Source organism: Phalacrocorax aristotelis, chromosome 3, assembly GCF_949628215.1.
Source record: "Phalacrocorax aristotelis chromosome 3, bGulAri2.1, whole genome shotgun sequence".
NCBI classification, from domain to species: Eukaryota; Metazoa; Chordata; class Aves; order Suliformes; family Phalacrocoracidae; genus Phalacrocorax; species Phalacrocorax aristotelis.
Window position 1 is genome coordinate 24,385,323 of NC_134278.1, and position 21,895 is coordinate 24,407,217.

General features: G+C 36.8%; 1 protein-coding gene across 1 annotated transcript in view; it reads right to left on the minus strand.

The window, feature by feature from the left end:
* CSMD1 (CUB and Sushi multiple domains 1) overlaps positions 1–21,895 on the minus strand; it is a 1,237,849-nt gene that overhangs the window by 25,167 nt on the left and 1,190,787 nt on the right. The window contains exons 55-61 of the mRNA XM_075086937.1: positions 19,100–19,288; positions 16,213–16,386; positions 11,119–11,301; positions 6,381–6,557; positions 4,719–4,898; positions 3,211–3,384; positions 2,083–2,256 (exon numbers count right to left, since the gene is read on the minus strand). Of these exons, the coding sequence (XP_074943038.1) occupies positions 2,083–2,256; positions 3,211–3,384; positions 4,719–4,898; positions 6,381–6,557; positions 11,119–11,301; positions 16,213–16,386; positions 19,100–19,288 (1,251 nt within the window). The remainder of the gene's footprint in view (positions 1–2,082; positions 2,257–3,210; positions 3,385–4,718; positions 4,899–6,380; positions 6,558–11,118; positions 11,302–16,212; positions 16,387–19,099; positions 19,289–21,895) is intronic.

Genomic DNA, 21,895 nt, shown 5'->3' on the forward strand with positions numbered 1-21,895 from the left:
CACTATTCACAATGCAGATGGAACATATAGGGAAATCTTTTTCTCCTCTTCTTTCCCTATCAACAGCTTAATGGTTAAGTTAGATTTCTAATAAAAAAACACCCAAAACTGAAAAAAAAACCCGAACCCCAGAACAACCTGCTTTCTTATAGCGAGTAAAGTACTAAATTTTTGATAGAATTTTTTCTATGTCACCAAGAAAAAAAAAGTTTCAAATGGACTACTAAATTAGTTGTTGCTGGAGAATGAAAAGACAGTACCCCCACAAAAGAGGGTATGCCAGCAGGGTATAACTAGTTATATGGTGATCAGTTTCATGAGTTTAATTTAAAGCAGCCTGGAACTATTTTTGATTCAGCAATGTCCACTTCATATTCTGAGGATGTATTTGCTTTGGGGTTGCCCAGTCACATCCACCAAGTAGACAGCACAGGACTTGATCCAGTGGATCTTTCTGTACTATGCGATTCCCTCTTGGCAACCAAGTCTGTTTTTGTGCTGACACTGCATTAGAAAGAACGCAACTTGGGACTGTATTTCATCTGTAACCATTTTTAGTTTTCTGTAGAGAGAAAATTGAACTTATCACATACAATAATGTGGTATGTCATTTTGCTCTTAGTCAACTTCCATTGTCAATGTTAACCATCAGTAGAGAATAACAATTCAACAGGACTGATATTTACCAAAGGCTTCAAAAGTTGGGTGGTTGTTGACCTAACGTGCAAGAATAAAAACCAAACACAATCCTGACCAAGAACTTTGATAAATTATCGTCAGCTGGAATGCCATTGCATAGACACATGAAGTTGAATTGAATTTTTAAGATATGTCTCATCTGAGGAAACAGTGGGGAAAAAAGGAAGACTTCACAAATTATTTTAAGGAAATTATCAATATCCAGAAATAGAAAAGCTAGCCATCATTTGCCATCGTATAGTATTTCTAGGCGTAGTTCTCGGTATTGTTCACTAATCTTAAAATTGCTTAACAATGGTATCTCTAAATATTTTAGATGGTGTAATATTTTCCTTCTATGATAATATAAAAACTACGATGTAAAAGAAAAGCTTTCCTTTGACGCAGTATTTTCCATATACTTCGATATTATGCTATACAAAATATGAATAGAAATGTCATTTTCAAATCTGATTCTTCACAATAGACCTGAGATTTAGCTTTTGTAGACATTCTTGCCTCCGTTACAAAAAATAAATTTAAGATGGATTGCCCAGTTCATAAAAACCATGGACAGAAGGAGATTTGAATTCATATTAAAAAATCATACTGTTAAGGTCATAATTTACAGACACAGTCTGCTTTCAATAATTTTGCTTACCACCTTTTTCCAGAGTGCCCATCCCAGCTCTTCCACATAGCCAGTATCTCAGCCACAGCAAAATATATAAATAGGCTACAGTCTGTGTCTGAATGTGTTTGTTTAGAAATATCAAAAAATATTTTTCTATTATAACACCAAAATAATTTTCTCTAGCAAGTCGCCCCAAGTTGGGCCAAATGCTGATACCAGTGGGAGTTACAGACGTCCAGCATTTCTCTCAGTGAGTTTAAATATGTAACATGCTAAAAGCCTATCAGTTGCACATCAGTCAATGAGAAACTGGTAACACTTGGCAGTTTATCAGAATTTCAGAAGGTAAGACCCAGCACCCTTCATCCTTTTGAGGTGTACAAGCCACTTTCACAAAGTCCAGAAAGCTTTTTGATTTAGGAGTGATTCTGACAAATGCCTTTAAGTCTCCAGTGACAGAATCTGGTCTTTAATCTGCCAGTCTTCTGCATATCTAAAAGATTCTAAAAATAGATGGAACAAATTTATGTGCTTGCACTTATTGACATTCTGCATTTCCAGCAGACAAGCAATCATGTAAATTTACAGATTACTTCATATGCAATTGTGTTTATCCTAAAATTTTTATACTCAAAATATAACCTTATTTATCTAGTTCTTTTTATATTACAGAGATGTTTTCTATATTTGGAAAGCTAATTGCTAGATTTATGATAGAGTTTATCAAGAATATTCTCCATAGAAACAGCGTAAGTAGTGGTAGTTATTACCAATGCACGTTGGCTGAATTCCACTCCAAGTACCATCTGCTTGACAGAATCGTCTTGAAGAGCCTATCAGAATAAAAGGAGGTCTGCACTGAAAGCTAACTTCAGATCTGTAGGTGAAGATTTTTCCATTGAGACGTCCTTCTGCTGGAGTACCAGGATCACCACAAAACACAGCTAATATATAAAAAAGGAAATAAAAAAAACTTATTAAAAACTGCACGTGCCTCAACTGAAGTATTCTACACTGTTTTATGTGCAAGTCAGGCATACTGAATATGAGTGCAAATGCTATGTTCATCTAGACGTGTAGGACTGTAGCTCTGAAAAATTCTTGACAGCAATTTAAAATTAATTGTCACTTTTATAGTTATTATAAGCATAAAAGTTAACCTGGAAAAATAGACCTTTTAATTGAGACATTTAAATGTTGATTAGGTTTGGATGACAAAGTAATCTCAAAGTAGGCAATGCTATATTGTAATGTTTCAAAATGTATCCAGTTTTCACATCAGTCACCCTCAGATGAGCAGGCTGGAAATTTTTGCCCTAATTAAGTAAAAGGAAAAGTGTTTGTCAGAGTCCTGACAAGATTTCAAGCACTGAACGAGATGAGCTGACAGATTTAGAATAAGCTGAAAAACAAATACAAACAAGATATTAGGGTATGTACTCGCCTTCAGGAAAGAAAAAAAGAATTTAGAAAGGAGAACAAGGCTATGAGCTTAAGGGTTAGGATCCTTATTTTCACCTGTTAATGAAAATGGAAACAAGGAAGAAAAAGGAAAAGTGTAAAGAAAATTTTAATCATGTTCACTAAAAGTCAAATTCAGAACATTTAAAAAGATTATCAGTAAGGCAAACGGTGACGGCTCCAATTAGGTAATAAGAGTTGGAGTCACTGGGGAAAGGAACAAATCCAAGACCTTAAATGGGCACAACCACTCAATTTCATAATGAGGTATGCTTTTTGGGAGAAGGAGGGAGAATCCTGCAGTGTTCCATATATTACCTGATCTAGCTGAGTCCTTTTGTGAGAAACTGATTGTAGCCCAAGACAATAGATTGTAGCCCAACACAACTCATTGTAGCTTTTGTGAAGCCCAACACACCTATACCCTGAAAACTTACGCAAACATTGTGGGATGTCTCCCCGCCAAATTCCTCGACCCTCACAGGAGAGAATAGCTGTGTTAGACAGCTGATAGCCTTCTGCACAGCTGTAACTCACACTGGCACCCCAGCGGTAATCAGATCCTTCCACTTTCCCGTAGAGTACTGGTGGAGGGGGACCACAGGTAATAGCTGTGTCACAAAAAGAAAATTATAATTTCAAGACTTTATAGAGTTTAGGAGAATGCAACAAAATAACTTCACACTTTTGAAACTAAAAAAAATATTAATGCTGTTCAGTTCTAACAAAGCACTCCTGTGTTGACAAAGCAGCCTGTAGTAGACAGAAAAGCAATTTAAATACAAAAATACTACCTCAAGGTTTAGGAAGTCCCTAAGCTCTGTGTTGCTGGAAGCCAGAAGAGTATATAGCTTACCTAGTTCTGAATCTCTTCCCTACATATTCATTACTAATCATTGCTGGCAACAGGCTACTGAACTAGGTGAACATTTTTAATAAATGTGAATTATTTCAAGAAATATGTTTCTATGATTCTGTGATTCTAAATATTTGCATTTTATTTTAAACTAATTTTGCAGCAGTATTTAAAGCCTTTAATATGACTTTGTTCATTCACCTGCTCATTTTCTAAGGCTTTCAGCATGCTATGGACATTTACTTTATGGGTAATTAGTGGCCAAGACTCTTTAAAAATATTATGATGTTTTCCAGCTTATGAAAGAGTGCCCAAACTGATGAAATCTGGAATGACCAAGTTTACATTTACACATCAGTTCTTTCAGCAAAGACCACAACTGTAAAATCACTCAGTCAGTGATTTTTACAACAGAAAATATGGTCAGTAAAATACATATGCCAAAATTTAATTAGTAGGCTAGGCATAGACACCACTTTAAAGCAATGCTAGATGAGTTGGCAGTCTAGGCCTTTCATAAGCAGAAGATGCCCTAGGCTGTTAAATTTACTCCCTGAGCTGCTGTAGTAGTGCTAACAATTTTCACTAGGCTACCTTATTTGCCTTTCAGTCTCATTCCGACACTGACCTTTATGTTAGCACTTGTAATTAGCTATTTGTGAAGCATCTTTTTGGCTGTTTATGATGACTACACTAAACCAGCAAGGGAATCTTTTATAGAAAGTTTGGTATGCAGGATCCCTTTACAGAATTTTGGCCATCTAATCCAAGATAAATGGGTCCAAAATCAAAACTGGGTACTTCATTCCTAGCATTTGAAACTGAGCACTCCAATAATCTTCATTGCAGAATGATTTGGTTCTACTGTAGTCATTAATGTTGCTATTCTGACTGATATCATACCACAGCATATGTGCAAAATAAATACAAATTTTACACAAATATTTATCTAAATGTTTTAGTTGCATTTGCATGTTAATTGTCCCAGAGAATGTTTTGACATTTTTTTATATATAAAGACACTGATTAGTGAATTTCATTTATAATACCAAAACAGTATTTGTAAACTATTTAAATTCAAAAGCACACCTTTGCAAATTGGTTTACTCTGGTTCCAAGTGCTGTCTTTCATACAACACATGGTAGCCGAACTGGCAGGCTCCATCAAGTATCCTGGATTGCACTGATAGCTGACTGTCTTATTAAAGGTAAAATCACTTCCAAACTGAATTCCATTTGCTAATGGACCTGGATCTCCACAGCTGATCACTAGTGAGGAAAAGAAAAAAAAAGGGTGGGTTTTTTTCAATAAACATGTAATGAAACATAGAATTATGTATAGTTAATGTCCTTTTTTTTTAACTGTACAAGACAAGAAAAATTTCTATCAATATATTTCACACAAAATCAAAAATGTTATCATCAGTTTCTAGCTAAAAAGTCATATTTTTGAAGGCATTGCAATAGTGTGGGCCAAATACTGTGTTCATTAAATACACTAGCTTAAGCTGGTACACTCTACTGCTACTGCAGACTGATATGTTAGTGATACTTTTGACAGGGCTTTTCTTTCCTTCATATTGGGAACTTTGTCACATTATGCCTAATGCTGATGGTACAATGAAATTCCAGCAAAGTTACGAAATTCCTCTTCCTTCCTTCCTTCCTTCCTTCCTTCCTTCCTTCCTTCCTTCCTTCCTTCCTTCCTTCCTTCCTTCCTTCCTTCCTTCCTTCCTTCCTTCCTTCCTTCCCTTCCTTCCTTCCTTCCTTCCTTCCTTCCTTCCTTCCTTCCTTCCTTCCTTCCTTCCTTCCTTCCTTCCTTCCTTCCTTCCTTCCTTCCTTCCCTCCCTCCCTCCCTCCCTCCCTCCCTCCTTCCTTCCTTCCTTCCTTCCTTCCTTCCTTCCTTCCTTCCTTCCTTCCTTCCTTCCTTCCTTCCTTCCTTCCTTCCTTCCTTCCTTCCTTCCTTCCTTCCTTCCTTCCTTCCTTCCTTCCTTCCTTCCCTCCCTCCCTCCCTCCCTCCTTCCTTCCTTCCTTCCTTCCTTCCTTCCTTCCCTCCTTCCTTCCTTCCTTCCTTCCTTCCTTCCTTCCTTCCTTCCTTCCCTTCCTTCCTTCCTTCCTTCTTTCTTTTCTTTCTTTTTTTTAACACTGTACTGATGTACCGTGGATCTGGATGGGTCTTGCCCTGTCAGTGAGGCCACTGGCCCTTCTGGCCTTGCAGCACCCCTCTGCTCCCCACTCTCTTTCCCTGATGAGATAGCCCGATCTTGCTGCTCCCTGACTCTTGGTCCTTAGCAGAATGGTTATGAGTCGGATCCAATTCCTCTGGCTCACAATAAAATCTGGCACAGTAATGTATCCAATTAGGTAAAAGCAGATTTTCAACTACCAGAACTTCTTCCTCTGTAAATAAGTCACAAAAAAAACCCAACCCAAAAGGTCAACCCCCAAAAATACAGATAAAGGAAACTCTAGAGGAACACATATTCTTAGGAATAATGTAATATTTTCAGTGTTGACACTCATGAGGTAAACAAATACAGAAAAGTTATCTATGTCTCCATTTTAAAAGATAGTTCTGGAAACATCTAGTGTGTATTAAAAAGGCCTTTAAATATATAAAATATCAATGTATTAAAAGACAGATGAATGGGGAAAAATGTGTTATTTTATCTAACAAAATAATTGTTTTCACTAGGAAGGCTGGAGGACTTACTACTATAAAGTTTTAGAGGAAGAAAGTTTATTTCTTACCTGTGCAGTCTGGAGCAGTGCCAGTCCATGTCCCATTAGCAGTACAATGTCTAGTAGTTAGCCCTGAAGTTTTGTAACCTTCCCAGCAGGCATAAATGACTGAGCTGGAGAATAATATTCCATCAGTGTATATTATCATACCATTGGCTGGGGTGCCAGGGTTCCCACAAGACACAGCTGTGGAGAAAAGGATAAAAAAAATCAATATTTCCATGATGGGTGACTAACTGGGATAAAAAAAATAGCAGGTCCATAGCCCAGCTTTTAAAAAAGCTATAGCAAGTTTTACTAACAAAATATTTAATAGGTATATTCTTGAGTTAATATCTTATTTCTCTTCATTAATATGATCACTTTACTTGCATTTGCTTTGTTTTGTTTCTTCAATATCTGATTGAGATAGTTTGCACTGCTTGTAAATATTCCACCCCACCCAATACAGTCACTGGAGAGAATAAAGCTCATTCAGAACTTTCTGACAGAAGTGTGCCCCTGTTTTGTCTTTGGGCAACTTTTTCTATTCTCTTCCTGTCTTCTGATATCTCCTCTTTCAATTGCAAAAGTGCATAAATACTAAATTATGGTCTTCCTGTCCATTTCTTTTTTGAATCAAGAAAAGAACAGACATTCTGTATTGACCTCCATATCTTTTTGCAAATAAGGCAATCATTATGTTTCTTCTTAATACATTCATGATTCGACAGTGGTTTCCTTTGATCATATGTTGGGTTTTTTTGGAAAGGTTTACTGGTTTGGAGGTTTTTTATGCTTTGTTTTGTTTTGTTTTTCCAATGGACCAGCCAATTATGAGTAGGATTTGTTTGTTTGTTTTGACTTTTTCTAACCACCTTCCCAGGAAGCATCTTTATTTGACCGTCCTGGCAGATAGGATTCTGGCAAAAGTGCAATAAAATTCCACTGTTGGACAGAGACTACGCTTCTTCATTGGAATAAAATGAAACTAGCATGGGGTTAAGAGATTAACAGTGTTAATCTAGAGTTAGGAAGAAATGTGCATCTAAATCAAACTCTTTCCATAACCTTCCATGGAGCATAAAGTGGTTTGTAAGACTGGGAGGACGTAACTGCTCTTGCAGTGCTTTCAAAAGCTGGCAACTCTACTCTTCCAACAGCACAAAAAAGTGGTTGCATGAGAAGTAAATTTATTTACTCTAATACAATGATATGATAAAGTATAAGTATGATAAAATGTAATGGCTTGGAATATTGTGATGGATTAGCCTTGCCTAAGCACCAAACGCCCACCCAGCTGCTCACTCGCTGCCCCCTCCTCAGCAGGAAGGATGACAAAGCTCATAGGTTAAGATAAAGACAGGGGAATTGCTTACCAATTACCTCTGGGGGCAACAACGACTCAACCTGGGGACAGTTTTTTATTTCATAGCCAATTAAAGTAAATTTGGATAGGGACAGAAAGACAAACATTAAAACAACACCTTTCCTACCCTCTTTCCCAGGATTAAGTTAATTCCTTCACTTCAGGCCCCCCTACCTACCCCATAATTGGTGCAGAGGACAGAATGAAGGGTTATGGTCACTATACAGCAGTTTGTCTCTGCCTCTCATTCCTCCTTAGACAACTGGAGGAATCCCCGTCATAAACATACCCTGAGCGGCATAAAAACAGGCACGGTCAACAGGTCAAGGGAGGGGATTCTCCCCCTCTACTCCACTCTCGTGAGACCCATCTGGAGTACTGCATCCAGCTGTGGGGTCCCCAGCACAAGAAAGGAATGGACCTGTTAGGGTAGGTCCAGGGCAGGGCCACAAGAATGATCAGAGGGTTGGAACACCTCTCGTATGGAAAGAAGCTGAGAGAATTGGGGTTGTTCAGCCTGGAGAAGAAAAGGCTCTGGGGACACCTTACTGTGGCCTTTCAATATATAAAGGGGGCTTATAAAAAAGATAGAGGAAGATTCTTTACAAAGGCCTGTAGTGACAGAACAAGGGACAATGGTTGAAACTGAAAGAAGGTAGGTTTAGATTGGGCATAAGGAATAAATTTTTTATTATGAGAGTGGTGAGACACTGGAACAGGTTGTGGATGCCTCATCATTGGAAGTGTTCAGTGTCAGGTTGGATGGAGTTTTGAGCAACCTGGTCTAGTGGATGTCCTTGCCATGAAGAAAGCCTGAGAGAGTTGGGGTTGTCCAGCCAGGAGAAGGCTATAGTGAGACCTTATTGTGGCCTTTCAATAGTTAAAGGGGACTTATAAGATGGAATGATACTTCTTACCAAGCCTACTGAGAGAAGAAGGGGTAATGGTTTCAAATTGAAAGGAGGTAGATTTAGATTGGACATAAGGAAGAAATTATTTACCATGTGGGTGGTGAACCACTGGAACAGGCTGCCCAGTGAAGTTGTGGGTGACCCATCCCTGGAAGTGTTCAAAGTCAGGCTGGGTGGGATTTTGAGCAACATAATCTACTGGAAGATGTCCCTGTCCATGGCAGGGAGGTTGGACTAGATTATCTTTAAAGGTCCCTTCTGACACAAACCATTCTATGATTCCATGATAAAACTAATAAAACAAATTAAAGCCCATGTGCAGATACTGGTCAAGGCACAAGACTGAGCTGCATTAGGAAAGCCTGGATGTATTCACTAAGGCTAAATGTATTTATGGACTTTATGCAAAGACAAGAAGCCTGCATATGCTTAACATTTGACTAAATTATAATTTGACAGTAGTTGACTGTAAAATAATCCTTACACTACTTATAATATTTATTGTATTTCCTCATATTTGCTTAACTCAATTTATGACATTCTGAGAGCAATGACCAAATCTTCGTATTTGTGTGAATCACAGAAACAAAGAATCACAGAACGGTTTAGACTGAAAAGGACCTTTGCAGGTAATGTGATCAAGGAGGGTCCCCAAAAACCCATTGCCCAGAACCATATCCAGATGGCTTTTGACTGTCTCCAAAGATGCAAACTCCACTACGTCTCTGGGCAACCTATGCCAGCACTCAGTCAGCCTCACAGGAAAAGTGTTTCCTGATGTTCAGACAGAACTCCTGTGCTTCTGTTTGTACCCATTGCCTCTTGTCCTGTCACTTGGCACCACTGAAAAGGGCCTGACTCCATCTTCTGTGCACCCTGACTTCAGATTTTTATATAGGTTAATAAGATCTCCTCTGAGCCTTCTCTTCCCTAATCTGGACAGTTCTGGCTCTTTCAGCCTTTCCTCAGAGGAGAGATGCTTTAGTCTGTTCATCATCTTCATGGCCCTTTGCTGGACTCAATTTAGTAAACCCATGTCTCTCTAGTACTGAGGAGCCCAGAACTGGACCCAGCACTCCAGATGCTGCCTTGCCAGTGCTGAGTAGAGGGGAAGGATCACTTCCCCCCTAAAACAGCCTGGGATACCATTAACCTTCCTTACAGCAAGGGCACATTGCTGATTATGTTCAACTTGTCTACCACAACCCCTAGATGGATGGTCTGCAGCATAATAGTTAGAATCTAATGATTAGAATCTAATAGTTACAGATTATAGAATTCATTATAATAAACACAGTTTTCCAACTAAAAATTACTCTGAGTATTACTGCTGTTTGGAATAATACCTAAATGCCTTTCTTTTAATGAAGTGTTATTCACTTTTTATGTATAAAAATTTCAAATACTGAAGACAGAAACATTGTAGGTTGGAACTTCAACTTGTCGGGGTGAAGAGGTATTATCTTGCTAATCTGATCTTTATTTATACTGAACAAGAAAATATTAAGGAGAATAGAAAAATAAAATGAATGAATGAAAAAACAGAGGCATTTCAAACACTGTTAATTGCCACTGAGTGCTGCTGGCCTACTATGCTTAATATCTTCATGCCAGGGAAGAAGAAAGGACATTGCAAAACTTCAGTTTTCTGCTGGAAATACTGCTATTGTGACTACTGCCATTTTCTTACAGTTATGATGATATCTACACTGACAGAAGGTTAGTCTGAGCTGAAGAATACTGCAAAAGAACAACTGGTAGATGATACTGTGATGAAATCTGCAGATGAAAAACCACAATGAATTAAAAATATTTTGTTCTATCTTCCATCTAGTCTTACATTATTTCTTTACAATTCTGACTGCATAAAGAGTGTAAAAATTTTTTATTATATTTTTTATCTTATTTATATTATCTTATTTATCTCATCTTATTTATCTCATTCTTAAATGTTATTTCCAGAAATATTCTCTGTTGCTGAAAAAGCTAGCATAAAAATAGTATATCTCATAAAAAATTAGTCTAACTTGTGTGGAGAAATATACATTAACTTATACTTAGTTAAGAATAAAATATTTATCATCTGTTCAGTCCCTGATGTGTAGACATTGCATAGAATGAGAAGACTAAATATTGTCTTGTTAGAAGATGAATGATGATTTATCACTCCATTTTCATATCTTCAATCAGAAGCGTTTGTTAAATTTTACATTTAAATTGGGTATATATTCTCTATTTTCAGGCTTATTTTTTGTTTAACTAGAATTATTTTCTCAGAATCTACTTAGAAATATATGCTCCAAAACTTTATCAGTTTAGATTTCGGCTTTCAAGCAAAACGTGGACTGTTTGCAACTCTTTTATATCAAATTTCTGCAGAGCAGTATGAAAACATATTTCTGTCATGAAGCTTTTTAATTAAAGGATAAAATGTCATTAGTAAATGTCACTCAATGGTGTCATAAATGCTGATCATATCAATACCTACCTTCACACACAGGCTGTATACCTGACCAGGAACCATTAAACAGGCATGTTCGTTCTGCAGATCCTCTCAGCTGATAACCCATTTCACATGAGAAACGTAGCAGACTTTTTATTTTGAACTCATCCCCTAGTCTAGACCCATGAGCTGGTACTCCTGGATCATCACAATAGCCAGGATTATTTCCTGTAAAACACAATAGGGCAGAATTATTGGCAGAGTATTTACATGCAAATGTAGTGGTAGTGAAAATACTGTCTTGCAAATCGTAGTACTAACTGCATTATTTCTATTATAATTAATCACTTTTCCCCCAGTGCGAGGATGTGAAACCAAGCCAAAGGTGAAAATGTCTTTTTAGCGTACTTCTTGTTTGAGACTTACACAGACCTAAACAAAGAATGTGATATAAATAAAAGATAAAACATAATTGTGAACACAGGAAGCACACCCAACATTTTTTTGTCAGTCACATTTGTTTTCCTTTTGACATAAATTACATTTTCTACACATTGTATTTTATTGTTCAACTTCTTTGCTAGTAATAACTTCTAATAACAAAAATTAGACAACAGCAAGAGTGAAAAGAACCATACTCAAGTTTCTTAAGAAATATATTTGAAATACATATATCCACAGAAAAGACTATGTGGTACCTGGCCCTCTGTGCCTGTCAAGAATGGAAAGGACACCTCATCATTTTCCTTATCCTTTAAATTCCTATGCAAGTATTTCTTACAGTGTTAGAAAAGAAAGAAGATGCTGCAAAACAGACCACTCAAACATGTCATTATAGGCCTGATGAAACAGTCAACTGCCTTATCAGGTAATGAGGCTGCTACAGGAAATGCTACCCAAGATGGTCAAGGAAGTATGGTCTCAGTATCAATAATTTATTATAAATTTTAACATAAAATTGAATCTCTCCTAAATCCCTCTGTGTCTAAATTGTGGTTGATAGCAACATTATCCTTTGTTCTCCATTTTTAAGTCATACATCCAGACTGAATTTCTATTAAAACTATGGTTTGGGTTTTTTTGTTTTTCTTTTTTTAAAAATATGCTTAAATAATTCCATAGGCTGAAGTCTATATCTTCTTACATAGGTTTTTCATCATAGGCATGCTTCTCAGATGAAGGAAAAAGTCTTGAAAAACAGAATAACAGTAGCAAAATATTGAGAAAACTCAAACTTTTATTCTAGAAATTAAGTTTTTCTAAAGCCAGAAAGTATGTTGCATAAGGTTTTCAGTTTAACAAGTTTGAGACAGACACTTTGGATACAATCATACTTCCTTATAAAAGGAGACAAAGACACAGTTCCTGAATTCAAGGCTAACTTGTGGGCTTCAGTTGTGTCCACTTTGCTTAGTACTAGCTCCTTCTAGAATAAATTGTCCTTGTCACCCTGCCCTATGGCATTTGGACCTAGGTTTCCTTTTCTACATACACGCTTGTAAACAGCGTGAGTGTCTTGAAGCCAGCTGGTATATTCTGTTCACATCTATAGAGTTAAACTCATTCTCCAAAACAGGGTGTCTGGATCCATAGTGGTTGTTGAGAATGATCTCCAGCACACCACCAACTTGCAAAGTATTTGTGCATTGTGTGATGGAGTGCTAGTTAGGATGGGTGGACAATTCTAAGACATAATGGTCTAGGTGATCAAGTACTAGCATCCATGACCTATGACCTGGCACTGTTCAGTAAACAGTCCAGATGTGGCCTCTGGGTGCCGTTTGCTTCCCCTTACTCTAAGACATTACTATTTCACAGATATTTTTGTAGCTTAAGATGTGTGAAATTAACATGAGGGCTGTGAGTCAGGCTACCACTGTGGCATGTTTACAGCATGAAACAGGTTTGTGGCACGCAATTTGGCTTGCGAATGCAAGGACTGCAGGAATTGTTCAGGGCAGAAGGATCTATTATTGTAAAATTCTGATTATGTCCCACTTTGCTTTGGGACATTGCTGAGGGGATTATTCCAGTTGAATGACCAGAATTTTTTTCCTTTGACACACCTAGCTTTGTCTTGGAGAAAGTTTAAACTGGAGCCATGCAACTTTATAGTCAGAGCGTATAGACAAAGGCAGTTGAAGTATTATGAAGGTGTATGCCCTTTTTTATTTAGCAGTGTAGATGGCTACATATCCATTACTGAAGAATGAGTGAGTGATCTTAAACAAAAATCTCATCTATCACTTAACTCATAAGATACAAGTGTCCATCATTGCAGCAGGTCCCAGGTGGCAACAAAACCCTGAGATCGTATTTATACAATCATGCATTCAAACATATATTAATATGTTAATATATAATAAATAAACCCCTTGCAGAAACAGACTACAGATTACAAGTGTTATATTGGGACTGTTTTTCATATCCCTTAAGTATAAAACCAATTAACTGTCTCAGTTGTCCTGGGCACAATAATTCTTTCATTGACATTATGAATACAAATTATTCCTATTGTTTTTTAATGGAGTAATCTCCTGAATACCTAACTTGGAAAGTGTATTTATTTTTGAAATCTAAATGTGTTAGAGGAATGAGACACCTTTTTAGGGTTTTTTGGCTGTTTGGGAGTTTTTGTTTGGTTTTTTTTAAATTGAGTTAACAGAGAGAGATTTCTCATTTTCCTAAGGAATCACCTTCCTCTCAAGATGGTGTCATATCATGTTCAAACTTAGAAAATTAAATTCTGCATCAGTAACAATGTTTTAGTTACACTAGACATATTTTCCCCATCATAGGAGTTAGCTACAGTGTTTAAAAATCTAAGAGTCTATAAAAATATATCATATTCAGGACTGATATCAATAAGAGTCTGAACTGTTAGTGATTAAGATTTCTTTCTATCAGCATGAGAATTTCACCTGTAGTGGGCAATTCTGCTAGGTTGACCCTGGTTGGACGCCAGGTGCCCACCGAAGTTGCTCTATCACTCCCCTCCTCAGCTGGACAGGGGAGAGACAATGTAATGAGAGACTCATGGGTTGAGATAAGGACAGGGGGAGGTCACTCACCAATTACCATCACAGGCAAAACAGACCAAACTTGGGGAAAAAAATTAACTTATTACCAATCAACTCAGAGTAGGGTAATGACAAAATAAAACCTAAATCTTAAAACACCTGCCTCCCTTCTTCCCGGGCTCAACTTCACTCCTGATTTTCTCTACCTCCTCTCCCTGAGCGGTGCAGGGGGACGGGGAATGGGGGTTGCGGTCACTTCATTACATGTTGTTTCTGCTGATCCTTCCTGCTCACACTCTTCCCCTGCTCCAGCTTGGGGCCCCTTCCATAGGGTGCAGTCCTTCAGGACTAGAGTGCTCCAGCGTGGGTCCCCCACAGGGTCACAGATCCTGCCAGGAGCCTGCTCCAGCCCAGGCTTCCCGCAGTGTCACAACCTCCTTTGGGCACATCCACCTGCTTCAAAGGCCTGCAGGTGGGTATCTGCTCCATGGGCTGCAGGGGCACAGCCTGCCTCACCATGGTCTTCCCCAGGGGCTGCAGGGGAATCTGTGCTCTGGTGCCTGGAGCACCTCCTGCCCCTCCTTCTTCACTGACCTTGGTGTCTGCAGGGCTGTTTCTCTCACACAGCCTCACTCCTCTCTTCTGACTGCTGCAGTTGCTGTTGTACAGCAAGTTTTTCCCTTGTTAAATATGTTATCCTAGGGGCACTACCACCCTCACTGATGGGCTCAGCCTTGGCCAGCGGTGGGCCTGGCTTGGAGACGGCTGGCATTGGCTTTGTCAAACACATGTGAAGCTTCTAGCAGCTTCTCACAGAAGCCAACCCTGTAGACCCCTGCTACCAAAACTAAATACCAGGAACAGCACTAGAGTGCTCTGACCTTAGAAATTTTAATATCTTAGTTCAATCTCAGGTCTGGCATTTTATACTGGATAAAAAGGTGAAGGTGACATAAATGTGGGATTAAGATAAGCAAGAAAGGCAAATTCTGTGTGGAAACTATCCATATGATTGTGCTGCAGAGATTCCTTTCACATCTAGGCATAGAGACTATGATGGCAGTGAGATCTAGTGGTGTGAGAAGACTAAGGAAACTCCTTCCTCCTTGAACAGCAGACAGCAGTAAATAAACATTAGTGATTTAAATTCACTTCCTTTCCTCAGTGTTTCAAATTCTGCTTAGCATCCTTGCAGAATCAGCCTATGAATGGACCATTTTCAATGAACACTTATTTGGAGCCTTTTCAAAGTACAGAATTTATATACCTTACACCTATTGAAATTAGCTAAAATCTGAATTGAACCACATTGAATCAGATAAGCCCAGCAGTGAGCATGTCCAATTGCATAGGGGAAGTTATAAGAAGATTCTATAATGTGTAATTATGCAAAAATTTTCTCATTAGGAAATCTTCTTCTGAAACCTGTCAGGTCTCTGTTTCTTTTTATACTGAAGTGTGTAGACTTGTTTCCCTTATGAGACTTTTTAATACACTGTGGATGACCTTAGCAGCCAATCCTTATCTGAGCCTTTGACTTCAACAAAACTGTGTCATGGCTTCTTCTAAATTTGCATAGTAAGTCTAGGGGAGAATAAACTGTGCCTGTACTTCCAGACAGCACCAAGAACATTGCAAAGGTTTATGGTATTTGCACATTGTGGTACTAATAAAGAATATTTCTTAAGTGAAAAGAGGTTCTTAATGTATGAAGTTTACTATCTCATACTTCTGCTGTGGTGGTTTTTAATCAACATTTTCCTATGTGACAACCTTTGTTTACACAAAACAGTGTTCATAAAAATAAAATTTAATACGTGCACCCTTTTTAAGCAGAACTCTATCAGGTTTTAAATAGTGTTTTGTGGCTTCTATATACTGCAGTACACAACTATAACATCTAGCTAAGGAGTAAATTTATAAAGTAATGACAAGGAGAATGAGAAAATATATGGGAATATTTCAATAAACGGCTATAATTTGGCTGAGTGGTTATCGGTGAAATAAAAAGATACTTGGAAAGGAAACAACAAATACCTGACTCTAGTTAAAAATTGCTTGAGAATAGCTTTTTGATGTAATTACAAAGTGACATTCAGATGATGGATGGTACGAGTACCTGAGCAGTGAGGGAGAGTCCCACTCCAGTGGCTATCTTCTTGGCACTCCCGAGTAGAATTTCCTATGAGCCTTCGACCCGCTGTGCAAGAATAGTGAATTATGGAGCCATATGTAAATTTGTCTCCTGAAAGAACTGCATTGGCAGGTACCCCAGGATGTCCACAAGAAATGGCTAACAGAAGAAAGAGCACAATTTTATAAGATGTTTTCATGTCACAGAAAAAAACTATTATAACCTATACAAATGAGGCTGTTACCACACAACATAAACTTCTGTCTGGATTTCAGCTCCTTCATATCTTAGTTTTCTTATTGCTATAGATGATTTACTGGTCATTTGTAAGATTAAACATAAAACTACATGTAAAACTAACCCATCCAGGTTAGACTTTCCCTGAAAATATTCAGAGCTCTCTTTCCTCATTCATTTCTGTACAGTGTCCTTCGCTACAAATAGTACACATCTTTTTCTGTTAAGGTTGAGGAAGAAGAAACCATATAAGGTTAGTGTTGCAATGTGTGTGTATATTTCAGATATGATAATGGTAAGTAGCTTGATCATATATAGAAAATAACTACATGCAGTTTAGGCAGTATAGAGAAATAAAAATCTTCATCTGTAGTATTATTATAGCAATGTGTTGCACTAAAATGAGCTAGAAAAAATGGATTACTGATAATTTTTGTAAATTCTGAATCATATTTATGTTTACATTAAGGTGTACATTTTGTTTGAGAAGAAATTAAGATAAACATTTTGGTACAGAATAATTCGCAAACAAGTAGTTTGGGTCAGTTATATGAGGAAATATAAGTCATCTTAAGGTGAACTAGAAATCAAATTCTGAATGCTATGTGTGTAAAACTTAGGTCATCCAGTAGGGAAAAAAAACCCAAAGAAAATACGTTTTTACATAACTTCAGTAAACAGTCACACAACTCAGGCAGAACTTAAGCAGAGCAATTGAACTTGAGCAACTTTATAAGTTACTTGAATGAATGATCTATTAGCCAATACATTTTTAGAAAGAAAAGGCTGCTATTCTGATGACTGTTACTCTTGACAGACATCAAAATGATTTGTGTTATACTGAGTACCATTATAATGTTAAATTGACTGCACAATGGATTTCTCCCAAAAGGCATGATCCTGAGCACTGTACTTTCACTGCTGTGTGTTTCTCTTGCTTTTCTTGGGCTGGCTTAAGCATTCATGTAGCAAATGGTAAACCAAATCAAGACAGTGATCTGGCTGAGGAGTACTCCCAGGAAAAAAAGAAAAAAAAAAACAAAACAGTGCTTAGTTTTCAGCCAGATCAGTTGCCTTAATGAGCTTGCTTCAGTACCATGCAAATGCTAGTCCTGCCACAATTTTGGAAGAAGCTGCGGTGGGTGACCAGAGTATTTTGAAGAAAATCATACATAAGTCACCTCAATGTGGCTGTATAATGATTTGTAGTGAGCAGCATGAAATTTTCCCAGTTTATGAAGAAGAAAAGAAGCATCCATTTGTAAGCAATGGCACTTACAGGTGTTGTCATGCATGTAAAAGAGTAGTGTATTTCTATTTTTTTTACTTTTGAACTAGAATTGTTTGTGGTAAACATTGTGTACACTTTGGGTTCAATATTTATCTCACCTGCCTTTCCAAGGACTCTGCCCTATCACCAAAAGCAATATTATGTTTGAAAAAAAGAGATATTATCACTGATAACGTTTCAAAATTAAATCTCTCTCACAGTACTTGAAAAAAACTATGAGTGACTTAATCTGTGAATAGATAAACAGGTCTTTCTCATAGGAAGAGCCCTGTTCATGTCACTGAGTTTTTCTTAGGGGACAGACTGTCAGATTTGTCCTGGTGATATTTAAGATTCAGATAATGTTTCAGTCCATCAGCAGCAAATTAGCAGCAGCCACTAATGTAGGTAACTGAAGAATGTAGGCACCTCTCAGGCTCATTTGAAAGATTATACTTTTATTGACAGATACTGAAAGCATAGATTGTTGTGAAAAACAAATCAAAACTGCTTGGGTCATGTGGATATTAGATAAATAACATCAATAGGAAGAAAGCAAGCATAAAAAAGAAAAATTCACTAACCTTGTTACATATATTGATCTGATTGGTATATAAGTGTAAATTCATAAAATAACACTTTTAAGTAAAGATCAGAGTTCTGTAACGGAAAAACTTTAAAATAATCTGACATGTTTGCAAATTAAAATATACTTTCATTTCATTTTTTGTTTCCTATAATTGAATTACAATTCAGAAACCTAATGTCAGGAAATAAATAGTGATCAGAGAAGAAAAATATCTCAATGGAAAATGAAAGTCAGTCAAACTGTTATTTTCTGAAGCTCACTGAATTGATTATAGGAAACATCAGAAGATTTCCTCCCTCTCTGAGGAAAAAGTGATGGAGGAAGCATGAACTGATGTTATGAGAAGACCCTCTTGAGCAAAATTTTGCTGCACATTTCATAGATTTGTTCTCACATACACGCTTCAATACATCTGAAAAAAATAATTCTGAGGTAAGCATTAATGGTCTTAGACTATCAATCTAAATGATAACATATAAATAATAATTTTAGATTTCCCTAGTTTTTTCAGATATCTTAACAATACACCAAAAGGGAAATTAATCTTAACTTTCTGGCATTTGAAATAACAGCTCCACAGTTTCCTCTAAACCCATTTTTAGTAATGACAAGTTGCACGACATCTTGTCTTAATGTTTTCTTACTAAGCTATACAATTTGCAATATGTTGATCCCAACTTTCAGTTTGTTCCTCAATAGATGAGGACACTTTTTGCTGAATATCATGACTAAAAATCATGCACTACTCTTCAATGTTAATCCAACTGAATACTTACACAAACACTTTGGTAGCGATCTATCCCATAAGCCATTAGCTTTACAGGTCAAAGCAGATGAGCCCAACAGATAAAAGCCCTTCTTGCAATGATATGCCACACTTGTTCCATATTTAAAACTTTCAGGATAATTCTGCTGTCCATGCCGAATTGCATTTTCCACAAAGCCAGGATCAGAACAGTTCACCACTGTAAGACAAACAGTGTTCAACACTCATGCATGATACCAATGTCATAAATAAAGTGTAGCAGTCATTTTTTTGTTACTTCACTAGCAGCTTATGACTGTGGTCCATTGGATATCCTCTGTGTTTTTTATTTGAATTAAATATCAGATATGCAGATATGCCTAAGTAAGTTTCTAGATCTTTTATCTTTGAAAGTGATACTATGATTTTAGTCTAGTTCTTGGAGTAGTCGTGGACACACAAGTAGTTTGAATATAAAAGAGAAATTGGAGGAATTTTTTAACATTCTCTTGGTAAGCTTAGGTTGGTCTTTTATGCAATTTTTTTTTTTCAAAGAAATGCAAAAAGAAAGAATTCCTGTGAAGGAAACCAGATAAAAATCAAACCAGGACCTAGTTTAAATAACACTTTACCATTTGTCATTCTTAATTTCTTTTCATAAGAAAAATTGCTTCCAACATTAACAAGAACATTTTCTGCTATTAATGTGTAGAACAGAAGAAGGAAGATGGTGAAAAAACAAATATGTGATAGTGGAGTGGGAGTGAGGGTAAGCACCAAAAAGCATGAAGTTATTTTTCAGATAGCAGTTAAAAACCTAAAAAAATATGGGGTTTGTGGTGACAGTTTGGTTTTTATATAAGGTATATCTGCCCTCCCCAATCCTTATGGATGCATATGCATCTCCATTGCAAACTTCCAACTTTGCTGGCTATTAAACTAAAAGTTGTCTGAAAAGTTATAAATGCCCCCTCCACCCCTCCCCTGTCCTCACTCTAAACATAATGGTATAAATAAATAAAGACTTAAAATATTAGTATTATAAATTACAGCCCATCAATGACAGGAGTTTAGCTTTCAAGTACGCCATTTAGTTCAAATTAATTTTCATGAAAAAGAAACCAGTGGAGAAGAATGTCAGATAGCATTATAATTTTAGAGTTAAGACATACAGAGTCACTAATGCATTGTTTTTTACTCCTGAATCATAATTTTTTCAAAAGGTTAAGTTTTATCACACATATAATTTAAATTTACTGATTAGCTAATACACTAGAACAAGTTAGCTTTTGCAAATGTTCATTCACTGAAAGAATATTTCATTCAATCGGCTAAGAAGTACCAGGATTTTAAAGAACTATTAACATCCTAAAATTTAATTTTTTGTGAAATACAGTTAAAATTGCTTTTATTTATCTTTCTTTTTTAAAAGGCACAATCTTAAGAGTATTAAATCTTCATTATTTCAGTTTTGCAGTGGATTCTAGACAAGCATATACCTAGGTCTAAAGAACATCCCATATGAATCAAAATTTTTCCTTCATAAAAATTATTTTACAAAAAATATTTGGGGGTGAGGGGAAAGGCAGAACACTCTTCGGCATGAAGCAAACCTATTCACCATTGTTATTAAAAACACTGAAGACAAAATTGCACAGCAAAGCAAAATACATTTGAAAAACATTGGTATTACAATGATGTGTATAAAGTATTAGTAAGGCATTATCTAGACTGATGAAGAGACATAGTTAATGGAAAAGACCTGCTTTTTGTTTTTTTTCTTCCCTGAGGAGTAGTAAAGCTAGTCTCCTAATTGAAACTATTCCCATTCTGTTTTATGCTGAATCCTATCAAATAATTCACCAGAGAAGTTACACTTAGATTACATTATAGGAGTTTAGCTTAGATTTCATACTCCCAACATTTATTTAAACTTAGTCTTATAACCTTAAAAATTTCATACATAAATCAGATATGTGCAGGTTAAATAAATATGTGTTTACACTGGGATTTCACTGACAGAAGCAAATACCTTTTTACCTCTTGACTTTTTTTCTGTCCCATATGAGTGGGAAAAATGCAAAGACCTAAAATCTCACTGCCCTTTGGAAGTTGTGAAAGATTTAGATGTGGAAGTCTGTGTCTCTGTACTTGCTTTGAAGAAATCTGAACATTCCTGCTTCTGGGGAATCTATATTTAAGAGTACTATCAAGAGAAAATGCTTTATTCTTTGTACATTACACAAAAAAATATATATTTCATTCTTTGTTACTGCTTTTTTCCATTATTACTAATGTCTGCCAACTAAGTCTAATTCTTTCACTGGCAATATACCTATCACCACAGAACAGAAACACAAGTGAAAGTTTGTAAAACATACAGCCCACTGACACAAAGCCCTACCAAAATATTAAGTTAGATCTGAACGAGCTCATATGTTTGTATTCACAGTGCAATCCTTTGTTACAGAAACTAGAATGTCTCCCAGAAGCAATGCATGCTGGATCCCAATTAATCCTGTTTCTTAGGCAATTAGATGTGGCATAGTGCTGTGTAGATGCTGCTGTAAAGCTTCTGCTTTTGGAAGTAGCCTGCATCCTCTGCATAGTTATAAGTTGTCTTGTACAAACATATCCTTAAACTCAATCTCTCCACATACGTATATGCTTAACATTTGAAGCTGCATCTGTATCAATATGAAGTGAAGAATACAAGCACTTGTTCTCTGACATGAGGCCAGCAGGCAATGGCCATGTCTATGCTGTTGCACTCTGTTGCCCTCCAGACTCAGGTGAATTTCTCTGAACTGCTCATCAGGAATGGTCC